General features: G+C 35.4%; 1 protein-coding gene across 1 annotated transcript; it reads right to left on the bottom strand.

Moving 5' to 3' along the window:
* Positions 1-1,792: 1,792 nt before the first annotated feature.
* LOC142977054 (uncharacterized) lies at positions 1,793-13,150 on the bottom strand. The gene is made up of 17 exons (XM_076120741.1): positions 13,084-13,150; positions 12,172-12,326; positions 11,234-11,394; positions 9,880-10,256; positions 9,364-9,584; positions 9,018-9,120; positions 8,817-8,944; positions 8,280-8,564; positions 7,802-7,963; positions 7,397-7,525; positions 6,648-7,132; positions 6,177-6,360; positions 5,646-5,841; positions 4,684-5,450; positions 4,090-4,279; positions 2,317-2,430; positions 1,793-1,956 (listed from the first exon to the last, which is right to left on the bottom strand). The coding sequence occupies exons 1-17, from the start codon at positions 13,124-13,126 to the stop codon at positions 1,886-1,888; spliced, it is 3,771 nt and encodes a 1,256-aa protein (XP_075976856.1). The 5' UTR covers positions 13,127-13,150; the 3' UTR covers positions 1,793-1,885.
* Positions 13,151-13,382: the final 232 nt, after the last annotated feature.

Genomic DNA, 13,382 nt, shown 5'->3' with positions numbered 1-13,382 from the left:
TTATTCTTCTGTATTTTTTTTTGTTTTTAACTCATAGTTTTTGGTTTTATATTAAATGAAACTGGGTGTATCGCTTTTATTTGAAAATGTTGCTTCTCGTGGTCTAATTCAAATTTTATGTTAATTTCGTGATCATTGTGCGATAATCAAGAATAGTAATAATATAAAGCTGAAGAGTTTGTTCGTTCGAACTGGTTCAAAGATATTTTTGGTTTGGGTTAAAAAGTACACTTATTAAGGTAGGCTACAGCTTTTATACTATTACACTATTTCTAACATCACGCTATGACTACTAACTACATAAACAGTTCAACTGATTTTATTTTTATTTCCTTATTTGCAAATGAAGTCGTAGGCAAGACTTAGTATTAAAATTATAAGTAAAGAAATAATGATAATCTGTCAAAAATGTGCGTAGGTATTAGAGATTCAGCTTTATAATATTAGTATAGATTAGTGCGAAATGATTACTTAGATAAAATATGTCACGTATGTATCTGTTTCATTGAAATAACGCTGACTTTAACGTTTTGTTTGGTGTTCCGTTTAGTGTGCACGCATTTATGCATACTGTTACAGCAAAAATATTACAATCTATAATAATAATGTCCTCCTAGCCGATATACGGCTACGGCGGTCAGTTTCATTGAAACTGGCCATCTGTGCAGGACTTTGTTTATAGTGTCCAAGTGTGTGCACAATACACAGGTACACTCTCTATTCCATCACTCTCATAGTTCGGTGGGACGGATAACCGAGACGACCAGTGAGAGGTCCGGCGCAGGACCGACGGCTTTACGTGCTCTCCGAGGCACGGAGGTCTTCGACCTCAACTTCCTAACTCCGGGCAATCTCTAAGAAATTCTTAACAGAAAATCTCAGAAAAGACTTTTTGGCCCGACCCAGGATTCGAACCCGAGACCTCTCGCACCGCAGTCGCATATACTACCGACCGCGCCACAGAGGCATTACAATCTATACTAATATTATAAAAGCTGAAGAGTTTGTTTGTTTGAACGCGTTAATCTCAGGAACTACGAGTCCGATTTGAAAAATTATTTCAGTGTTAGATAGCTCATATATCGAGGGGAGTTGTAGGCTAAGTATCATCACGCTATGACCAATAGAAGCGGAGTACCAGTAAAAAATGTTACAAAAACGGGGAGAATTTTGATCCATTCTCTCTTAGGCGATTAACACACTGCCCCGCATCATGCTGCATATTGCGTGTCGACGCACCTACGCACGTTCCTGCGGGAGTGCAGATCTGCATCATCGTGCGGGTTTTTTGCGCACTCACGCGCATAGGTGTGTTTTGTAGATTCACGCACGGCGGCTCTCATTTATTCGCCGTTCTTTGTGGTGGTCGTGCAGTACTGAGCACCACGATAGTCTTGATAAAAATCACGCGCGGCACTGCGGGATTCGGTGTGCCATACCTTGCGTCTCGCCCCGCACCTACGCGCGGGGGTGCATGTTTCTCCGCGTGTATGCGCGTGATCCGCATGAACGCGCGTGGATGCATTTTCTGTGTGTTAGACTGTGCGTGTTTTCCATACAAACGGAGATACTTACAAGCAACGTTCGAACACGCATTCACGCGCTACGCTGCGTGGTGCGGGGCAGTGTGTTAAGCACCTTATGTGACGCAAGCGAAGTTGCGCGAATCAGCTAGTTTGCTATAATATGTGTACATGTAAATGTACCTCAGAAACCGGGGGTAAATCTATATTACTTGTAATAAGGATACAATAAGGAAAACCATTTAACTCTTAACGTTAGTTCTTTTTATTAGTATTAAAACATTTTTTCCAATACACAACGAACTATGATAAAATTGCCTGCAATAAATTATAAACATTGATGGACATAAAATCGATCTTTATTAACTAAACTTGAATTCTTCTGTACTAGTTTTGGCCGCCATGCATACTTGTTCTACATTCCAGGGCCCATCTGAAAAGAATTGATGTAGCTTAGTGATGGTGAATAGTCCTGCCCTTTTCGACTACAAACTTCCTGCTTATACCTTCCTACCCTGTATCGTCCTACGTTAGCAAATAATATTCTAGCTACTAATAATAGTTTCGAGACATTAGTCTTACTTTTTACAGTAAGGTCCAATTTTAGCTGACTTCAAAAAAGAGGAAGCAATCATTTCTTTTCTGCGTTGGTAACGACTTAACCTAGTGGTGGTCTGATGGTTATTTTTTATTCAGAAAGTGTGCCTCCCATATTATTACCTTTACACTTTTTAAGCATTTATTAAATAACTTTAATATTCTTTATTTCACACATAAATGGTTGTAATATTACCTATTGAAAACCATTCCGTGGTACTTATACCGGCATCTCGTCTCGCTGAAGTGATAGCTTCTCTTATAGCGAATGTCACGACTACTGCCAACGATGTTGGAGGTTCTCCGATGCCTGTTGAAGAACAATACTCATTTTGCCAAAATTTATCATTTTTCAACAGCCTTGCTTACACATTTAACTGTGTGAGGATAAATCAGAACGAAAATTAAATTGATTGCTTCGTTCGAAAAGGATTACCTCTTCCCACGGGAAGAATTTGAATTCAGTTAAATCAGATTATTAAAAATCGTATTTTTAAATTCCAAACACTGTGTAGCTCGATTCTCTACTACTATCAACCACCGACAACCGATCTGTCATCGAGAAATGTTGTATGAAAATCTGATCAGCGCCTCTGACGGGTGTCGTAGGAAATATTTTGGCAGTACATTCTAAATGTCAAAATGTCGATAGCTAGCCGGTTGTCGGTAGTCGATAGTGATAGAGAATCGAGGTACCTACTGCTGTACGAGCTACAATCATTCATTTTGACATTCCCTCGAATCTGATTCAATCGAATTCGATTTCGATTCTGTCTTAAGCAAGCGGGCTGAGCTTATTGTTGATGTGAATTATTACTTAATTATGGCAATAAATTACACGTAATTTTAAAATGCATTAAGTGAATACTACTTTCGCCGTCATATTTTTTAACAACAGAACATTAATCGTGCATTAAAGTAATAAAGCAAAGCAATCAGCCTGCTTGATAAAAGCCCATAAAAATCATTCAAACGTGATTTAAAATTGCAATTAACTTTTAGTTGATTATGTTATGATAGGATATAAAAATACTATCTGGAAGATTATCTTGGTGCCTACTATAATTCATATATAGGTATTAAACATCAAAAATGTAACGAAACTTCCGATTATCAAAATATAGTAATATACACTGCTTGTAACGTAATCAAATAATATTCCGAAAATGTTGGCTTGTTCTTACATTTCGTACAAGAATAATTGCCGTAAGTAGCAATAGAAAGTGTGTTGATTGAGATTAAATCAGTTATAATATCCAAAATCAGTTATAATATCTATCTTACGCATGCTCTCTACAGCATGCGTAAGATAGTTGAGATTAAATCACTAACATTATTTTAAACTTTTAGCAACGGTGCTCTGATATGTTTTCAGTAGGTATGGGTAAGTTTTTATTATTTAGGTTGGTTACGCAACCTACAAAAGTGAGCTAAATGTTGCTTGCTACGTCTACACTTAAAACGGCCTGTATAAGTTGGTAGTTGGTTCTACAGATAGATTTCTTTTATTTTTTTTTTAAAAGACATCGCACTACATACAAACAATGTACACAAAGACAACCAGACCCGAAACAACTATTTGTGGATCGCACAAATAATTGTTCCGTGTGGGAATCGACCCTACGATCTCCCGATGCAATGGTACCGGCGCGGCGTGGCGACTTTAACTTATGCGCCACGGAGGCTGTCAAGAGATAATAGAAAAAAATAAAATATTTTTTGTAGATGCCACAGAGGACATGGCCCACATGTTGACATGCCCAGAGTGCCCTGACTCTTGCTCATACCAGGACCTTATGAGCTGTACAGAATACGCCGTACACGTAGCTGAATACTGGGCTGGCAGTGTATAGCAAGACAGAAAGTGTCACACACTATTTTAAGCTTTAATAATAAGTATACTATAATTTTTTTGCCATCGATACGCTAAGAAGAAGAAAAAGAGGTAATAGATAGAAACGTTTCTAACCTTTCGCATTTAGTATAATTTCATTCCTAAACGTATTCTCTTCGAAGTAGACTCTCATGTCTTGTGGAATATCTCGAGCCTGAGGTATGTAATAGTCCCAAGTACGGTCTGTCACAAGTTCACCTGTTTCCTTGTATACAATGTTCTCACAAGTCCAGTAGCCTAACGCCATTACAAATGCACCTTCCACCTAGGAAACAAACATGAGTGATTACAAAACTTAAAAAAAAAATCTAAAAATTCATAAAATTATGCTTTTTAGGCCTGCCACTCAGGAGTTGGTAGAGGCCAGAGAACGACACTTGGTACGATTCTTACGAATTTTCCTTGCTTCATTTTCATCCATACATCTTGTCATAGAGGACCGACACAAAAAATGTGATTATTGAATGATAATATTACACATAGATTTGTATACTTGACTGTTCATCGCAAAAGCTAGCAGCATAACTGGGTTCAGTTAGTCAGTGTCTTAGGCAGTTAGCTCATGAATACAGTGATAAGATCGACAATATCTAAAGAATATTAAGTGTATATGGTAGCAATAAACAACAATTTTATCTATGATAAACTTATGTAATAACAATGTCTTACCTGACCAATATCAATTCTAGGACTAATACTTCGTCCAACATCTTGCAAAATATCCACTCTTAACACTTCATATTCTCCCGTCAGTATATCAACTTCCACTTCACCCAGCGCTACACCGTACACATTATAAAGAAGCAAATCCTTCTCTCCCACAAAACCATGCACTTGCAAATCAACATCAGCATTATACGCTGCATAAACCAGGTCTTCCCAACTAGGATTATCCATCTCCTCTCTTATAGGTTTTAGTCTTTCTAAAAGTTCCTCGCAACATCTTCGTAAAGCTATTGTTATATTTTGTGTAGTAATACTCCCAGCTGACGCCGTACTGTTAGGTGTAGTAACTGAATTGTTTTCTTTTATTTGTATCTTTTCAACCGATACATTAAGAAGGTAAGCACATATTTGTATAGCTTTAGTATTAAGTCCTTGTCCCATTTCGACTCCAGCATGTGTTATAACTATGCTACCGTCTACGTAGAAAACAGAAATGTTAACGTCTAATCTTTGGTATCCAGTTGGTGAGAATCTTGCTATAGAGAATCTAAGACCGCGTTTCTTCCAACGGTTTTTTGCATTGAATTCATCGACTTCAAGTTTCCTAGTTGTATAGTCAGCAGTTTTACGTAGTTTCTCAATCATGCCTATGATGGCACCGTGGTTTTTGTTGTCTAGGTTTGCAAGTCGTACGCTGACTGGGTCTAAGTTCATTTCGTAAGCAATTCGTTCCATGATGTTTTCTGACATTGATACTGCTTCTAGTGTACCTAAAACGACAGGTGTAATATTTTTTTATTTTCTTTCAGAAATACATTTAATTGGACGTGACAGTTCTAATTGAATAAAATGTTTTTTTTCTATTGTCTAGTTGTCGTACTCTAACATAATGATCTCAAATTACTTAATATTTAGGATTAAGTACAGGAAATTGTTGTTAAAACTATGTACAAATTAACAATTACCTGGTGCTCTAACCAAAGTATTTTTAGCAGTGTCTGTGAAAACATTGAAAGACTTATAATTCCACCTCGTGACATCATAACAGTTGCTGTACACCGTATCAACAACTAATATTAAGAGTTCATTCAGCTTGTATCCGTTGTCTTCAAAGATGGTATAGTCCATGTATTGTATAGTTCCAGAACTGTCAACTCCGACCTGAAATTTATAAATTTTAATACATGACTGTATTTAAAATAAGAAAATTTAATTTCAGCTTACAATATTAATGGTAGTTTGATATTTGTATTCGTGAGACATGAGCCATTTGATAGAGTGCAAATTGGCAAACTACACGTTCTCAAAATATTGTTTGCATCTAATTTTATTTTCTTTGAGTATCGTCATGGGTATCAATTGTCCTATATGAAAAACCGTAATATTGGCATTTATTTCTTTAAGTTATTTTTGCAGTATAATCATAGTATTCAAGAAATAACTTGTCTCATAAGTTCCCTTGCAGTTACAAAGATAACGGTGGAGTTAAAAATTACCTCATAATCATTTGAACATGGCAGCCTTTTCCCAAGAACTCTTAAGTTGTTAGTCAGCGGTTGTATAAAACGGCACGGACGATTTAGTTTTTGGACCACAAGACTACATGCAACTGCTGATTGAATGCTTCGGGACATTTTGATACCAAAAGCACCTCCGAGGCGTCGAACGTGAATGTCAATTCTAGAAAAATATTTAAATACATGTAAAAATAGTATTCTGAATGAATTTGATAGTCAGCTACAAGCACCTGACTTTAGATGTACGACAACTATTGAATTGAAAAGTAATGGTTATTTTAATTATAGCAAAAAAAAATGATTACATTTTGTCTGTTCGGGGATTATTATATACTTGACTATTAGCTCGATTTATTAGATACTTATAATACAAAAAAAAATAAAAACGGCCAATTACTATTGTGATTAAATTTTTGCTTTCATATACCAAGTAAATAAAACAATCGTTACCTGCCAGCCTCCATATTTAAAGCCCTAGAAATCATCATCTGCATGCCATTAATCCACTGAGTAGCACTATACAACGAAATACCCTCTTCCGTAGGTTTCGCAACACACACCAACGTTTCCATAGGAAAGTGATATTGTCCATACACAGTATTATTACCTCCAAACACTTTTTTAACATCTTCTCCTTTTTCTATAGCATCGACTACTAAACTTCGTACAACACGCTTCGGGTCTTTCTTAGCTTCTTTTATATCTAGTACCGGTTTTCTTTCATTGGCATAAGTGACGTCTACTAATTTCGAAGCCTTATTTGCTATGTAGTGTGATTCGGCTACTACAATACCTATAGGTTGGTTGAAATATTTGACGGTTCCTTCTGCGAGTACTTCTTCGTTTGATGAGTAAATGAATGCGTCGGCTGGAGTGAAGGAATTTAAGCCTGGTATGTCTGTTGCTGAGTAGAATGCTACTACTCCGGGTTCGTTCTGTTGATATTACAAACAATTTTACTTAATTTCATACTACCTGGAGAGAATACAGGTAAGCAGGTATTGCAAGTAATGCTCGAGGTCAAATGGTTATGATTTGCAGGCTATGCTTATGGGCATTTTGAAAATATGAAAGCAAATCAAATATAAGACTTTCCTATACAGCTCAAAATATAGAAATATAGGCGATTGGGTAAATAATATTTTGAATCGTTCGAATAACGGTTTTATGAAATTACATATCGTTTAAATTTTACTTACCAAAGCACGCGTAGGATCAATTTTGACGATTTCTCCAACAGCTACTGTAGACAAAGCGAATGCAGCAAACACTTCTCTTGGATATGCTGGTATATCATCCGTGTATACGGTTTCTCCCGCACATTGGATCTGGTGATAGAGCAAAATTATTAAAAAACAAAATTGTTATTTCTAATCACATTTCTGGTTTCCAGCAAAAGGTCTTTTCTTGCAATTACATCTTCCCCTTAGGTAAATCAATAAAAACAAACCTTTTATCTAAATCGGCCGACATCACCAAAGTTGTGTAGTAACTGAGATTTTTTCATTTCCAAATACATTTACAAATTAAACCTCGTAGTTTATACATGTATTACACCAGAAACCTAATTAACTAGAATAACAACAGAATAAACAATTTCTTACCAAACCATCAACTTTTTGTACTGGTTGATTCAGAGGCCACAGTCTACGATCCGTGCTATATTTTTGGGAACCTTTTGATAAAGGACGAGTATCATGTAGTCCGATAGCTCCTGAAGAGTAAGGTGCTTGTCGTTTAACAGGTGGACTGAGGTACAATAAACCCTGAAATAAAAAAGATAGTGTGTATAAGCCATATTTAAGCCAAAGCCAAAGATTTCTATTTATTTGTTTATAGCATATTATCATTTTCGATATACAGTTTTTACAAAAACTTTTCAGATGAGTCGAAATTGAGACGAAAGAAAATAAATGAATGTAATCTTATTATCTGAAAAAAATATTGTAAATTAATATTTTGCATAAAATTCAGGGTCATTTTAAACCGACAAATTAATAATTTTGGATCTTTCCAAACTAAAGTTGCCCTTTCATACAGGTCACCGACAGCTGCGCAAACCAAAATAATATTACTAGGTACCTTATAAAACAAAGCCTTTGATACGTATCGCCTGTACTCCACCGACATTTGCTGCAAATTCTTCTCAACCACCAATTCCTTATCCAAAACCTTGATAGCTCCTTGCAGTACTTTATTTGTAAAAATACATTTGCCCCTCAAATAAGTTTCAGTGTTGTATGCTCTACTAAAATTAGCTGATAGACCACCGTATACAATCCTACACGATATAACAGCATCTTTTTTGATTTGGTAAAGAAATCCAGCATTGACTATTGCGTGAGCGTTTTGAGCTTTTGGCATTATCTGCGAAATTGGTAAAAATGTAATTGCTTTATTATTAAATGTTTATTAATTTTGTATTTTCTACGGTCAGCTGCATAAGCCATCAAGACATCAGGTAACTCATGTTCTATTGGTTTTTTACCACCAGACGCAAACTTTGTATACAAAGCAGATATTTGATAAATACTTTTAATAATATTTAGCGGTCGTCTGTAAGGTGTGCAAAATATAATCCCAAACAATCGATAATCATAATAAGACAAAAACACTTACTTTGTACGTAACCAAACGATATTCATCACTCAGAGGCATCAACAAAACATTTAAAATTACTTTCCCTTTCATATTCAATTGCAAAAACTGTTGCATTGTCACCATTTGCTTCTGCAATCTTGAATCAACTGTAACATATTGAAAAACACAATTTAGAAACAATCCTACAAACAAGTAGGAATGTAATTAAGTAACTTGTACCTATAGTAAGTTGGGCTCCAACTGTTTCTAAAAGAAGAAAAATGTCTGATGGAAATTCGTTGTGTGCATGTTTTATCATCAGATTACCACCAATTGTTCCAATCTGAAACATATCAGATTCAAAAGATTTTCAACAATTTAAAATTTCAGTAGACTCTTCCAGTATACATGTGTTTAGCTGGTCCTTTCAATGCAACAGTAACTAAAATTACCTTGCAGTTATCGAATATTGCTAGCCTAGATAAAGAGACTTCATTTGCAGTCCACTGTTAACTCAAAGTTCTAGTTGTTTAAAATTTTAAATATTTAGCACAATATTATCTTTATTTAATTTAATATAACTTACATTTCTAACTTGTATATGAGCGACCTTCAGAATATGTTCGTACAATTTTGTCAAGTAACTAAAACCATCTAATTTAGATCGTTCCTGAAGTATGATCAAAAAGTCGGACAGTGACCAACCAGCTCCAACGATTAGGTTTTGATCTAGTCCGTTATTTTTGAGTTCTTTTACAGAAGTGATGTCAATCATACATCTAGGATATTCTTCTATAGGATAGGCGCCTGAAAATAAATTATAAATATTAGTCTCGTGCCATCTGGGTGCGTTCCTGGATATATCGCCTGAAAAATAAAGATAGACGGGTCTGGAAGTCTAGGGGAGAAATCTAGCTCAGCAGTAAGATAAAATATCAGTAAGAGTAAATACTTACAGTACCCTAAAATAAGACTGAGCAGTTATTCGGAAAATAATGAATTTTGTTTCTTTTATAAATAACCGTGGAAACAAAAAAATTTAAGAAAATGAAGTTTGTTAATCGGATGATATTACTACAACAACCAATTCTAATTCACTAACCTTTTGCCGTATTCCCAGCAACGAGCATATAAGAATCAAGACCTTTCTTCAAAACTTTAAAAATATCATTCAGCGTATAAACTTTGTACCACACTTTGTTATCTTTCAAATCTATTTTGATAATATTTGGTTCCTCAACTTCTTCATCAGTTACAATATGCCATTCATCATGATGTTCACAAGTGCAGTTTTCACAGCTTTTCTTATCACAGATGTTCAAATCTTCTATGTCGAAGACTTTTTCAGAAACTGGAGCGTTTGAAGCGAATTTCTTAAACGCTTTCAATATCGGTCTGTAGCCGGTACATCGGCATAGATTACCTCCGAACGATTGCTCTATCTCCAACATGGTTAAGTCTTTTCTACCTTTTCGAAGACTGCAATAAAAGTGGACTCATTAAAATAATTTTGTTTAATTGCTTTTGTAGTCTGACTTATTATATAAGCGGCTTCTGTTCACGATATCTCGTGTTTGATTTCCGAATATGGTAGATGTGCTATCAGATTTTTCTAATTTAACTGACATGATTTTATGAAAAAATATTCATTTGCGAGCAGAACGGGCGTGATTAGGCAAGAGGCGTATTATAAAAAAATATTCACTACGAAGTACATTAATGGCCCGCTTAATGGCGTGTCATTAAACCATTGGATAGTGTTTTAGGAGTTGACAACCTCTTTCACTAGTTTTAAAATAAGCACTGGGTAGCAGTATTTATCGGTTAAGGTATCTTAATGCATTATAAACCTTCATAATATTTAAAATATACGTTTACTTCAGATACCGGGAGAAAATAATTTTGTACAAAATTATTTAACCACAATATGAAACCTGCAAAACGCATATTCAATCTTGTAGTGCATCCAATTTGCGTAATGTATTGACGTTCATATTCCTTCATTGTGTGACCGGTGAACCGGCGTCGTAGCCGTGGGCTATGGAAATGTGATTGAGGCTGTATATCCGAATTCCTGTGATTGTTTATCTTTTCAGGTAATATTAATAAATATAATTTTCATACGAATATTATGAAAAATCTACAGTGAAATTATGAAAACTTTGAATCACGATATTATAAGTGTCAAACGAAATTGATGATTCAGGTCCTAAAGCAGTACCTGAATTTTCGAAATCGTACCTTGGAATTTTACATGCTATAATGTTAGAAACCTCAGATTTCTTCGAACAATTCATGATCAGATGCAGTCTCTACGGGTAAAGCTATTACCTGCCCTCTCCCGTTCTGAGAGAAGACCTTAGGCAAAGATCATAATTGATCTTATCTACCACATAAATCAGCAAAAAAACACGTTCTGTCTAATGTGTTTATGTGTAAAAAGAATTTCGCCTTACCCATGCATAGCCATAACCCATCCAGGAGAACAGAATCCGCACTGCGTTCCATCGTTGTCTGCTAGCGTCTTCTGTATCACGTGGTATCCTTTCAGCCTGTTGCCAAGACCTTCGATAGTTGTAATATCCCACTCGTGACATGACGTCACTGATATGAGACACTGAAAACGGTTTTATTAGCCATAAGTTATATACTGTATTGCTTATTTTATGTGTGTGACGTCAATGGAAAATTATGTAGATTTATTGCTTAGAATTTTTAATATTAATGTGATGAAAAAAACACGGATGGAAGTACTATTGTCAATTGTATTAGACAAATTTTAAATTATGAGCATATGAATGAATGTAAAGGCTCGATAAGCAGTTGCTCATGTAAAATACTGTTTTCAGCTACAGCCGGTGAGACTGGAAGCCGACTCGAACATAGATGGAAGCAGGCTGATGATGATGTTATCGTATTTTCTTTAATTGTGAACAAATAAAAACAAAGCACGATTTCGGTAATTAAACAGCAAAAAATATGGTAAAATACTCGTATGATTAAAATTTAATAGTAGAAACACGTATTGCTTATCTTTCTACTGCCTTCTATTAAATTTAATTACATATGTAAACACTTTCCTTTTATTTACAGCAGTACTTTAACTTTACTTTGTATCCCAAGAAAAGAAGCAAAAAGCAGAAGATAGAAGAAACGCGGCAGTTTTACGTATTTTCGGGTTGATTAAAAGAAAAGTAATTTATTATGGATCTTCATGCCAATTTTGATGAAATGTTTTTGCCGTTTAGTCTTAAAAGTGTCCCACTGCTGGGCAAATGCCTCCCCCCTTCCTTCCAAATCCCCCTATTGTTGACTATACTATACAAAACTGCCTATTCAGAAAAGGACAGCAGAAGATCCATGAAGGAAAATTTTGAAAAAGACTGACGCTTACCGAGTTAACAGCCAAAGTTCTTCCATCAGGTTTCGTGACAACCACAGTGCAGATCCCACAGCCTCCTTCACGGCACATGTTCTTCGTACCTCGAAGTTCTAGGTAGTGACGAAGGTAGTCCACCAGCATCACACTGGAATCTACTTCACAACCCACTGTATAGATAAGGGAGTTAGGTACATTTTTGTTTGACGTTAAATTTATTATTGACTGTTTTTTTTTTCTAAGTGGTTCTGTAGCCAGCTGCTACTTCAAAGACACCTTAGTTAGAAAAAAAAAATGTTGGGATATTCGACTCTACAGTTGGAATGTTTAGATTTTGGAATCATGCTAGTGTATTGCAAAAGTCGTTCCTCTGTTACGACAAACATAAACTGCAAAATGAGACGTTTTAATTATACTTATAGATAGTACTACTACACTAGTTACACATTCAGTGACATTCACGCATATTGAGTGTGTACAATATATAACTGCACGTTTGGCGCAATGGTTTAAGCGGTCACCTCGCCGCAACAACCGTAGCGCCGCGTGTGGTGGGTTCGAATCCTACCCGGGACAAATCTTTGTGTGATGAGCACGACTATTTGTTCTGAGCCTGGTTGTCAATTTATCTATATAAGTATATATTTAGAAGTATATAAGTATGTTTATCAGTTATTTGGTTACCATAGTACAAGCTCTGCTTAGTTTGGAATCAAATGACCGTGTGTGAGTTGTCCAATAATATTTATTTATATTTATTTATTTATTTATTTATTTATTTATATTACAACCCAACTGCTACACTAAACGGAATTCCTTTTTTATTTAACTATTAAGTACACCCCTTTTCTGAAACGTCAGAATTTCAGGTTTCGTATCCGAGTCTCTTCCTAACACAGTGCTTACATTATAAAAAATCTAGCAAACCTGAACAAAGTACTCCATTCACTTTAAATTTAACACGATCCATGACTACACACTCAGATGTTAGTACTAAAACTACCTACAATTATTATAGTATTGTAATATTGCTTATTTATGCAAAACCTTATCTCATTTTATAGTTCTAAGTACTCGAATAAAATAGTCCAGTGATAAGGTTGTTGTTTTATATTTTTTAGCAAGTGTATTTCGGACTAGGTGATAATAGGTTGAGGAGTATACTCTTCAATTAAGGCTTTTGGTGTCCTGAAGTCGATTCCATTCGGAATAAAAAATATGTGAAT

The sequence above is a fragment of the Anticarsia gemmatalis genome, chromosome 12, assembly GCF_050436995.1.
Source record: "Anticarsia gemmatalis isolate Benzon Research Colony breed Stoneville strain chromosome 12, ilAntGemm2 primary, whole genome shotgun sequence".
NCBI classification, from domain to species: domain Eukaryota; kingdom Metazoa; phylum Arthropoda; class Insecta; order Lepidoptera; family Erebidae; genus Anticarsia; species Anticarsia gemmatalis.
Note: the sequence above shows the minus strand (reverse complement) of the source record. Positions and strands in the feature narration are given on the sequence as shown.

Excerpts from the sequence above, each read along its gene's own strand:
- LOC142977054 (XM_076120741.1), bottom strand. The coding sequence starts at position 13,126 with ATGGATCGTGTTAAATTTAAAGTGAATGGAGTACTTTGTTCAG. Across the intron at positions 7,133-7,396 it reads TTGATCCTACGCGTGCTTTG|AACGAACCCGGAGTAGTAGC; the intron begins GTAAGTAAAATT and ends TAATATCAACAG. Across the intron at positions 2,431-4,089 it reads AATTATACTAAATGCGAAAG|GCATCGGAGAACCTCCAACA; the intron begins GTTAGAAACGTT and ends GTTCTTCAACAG.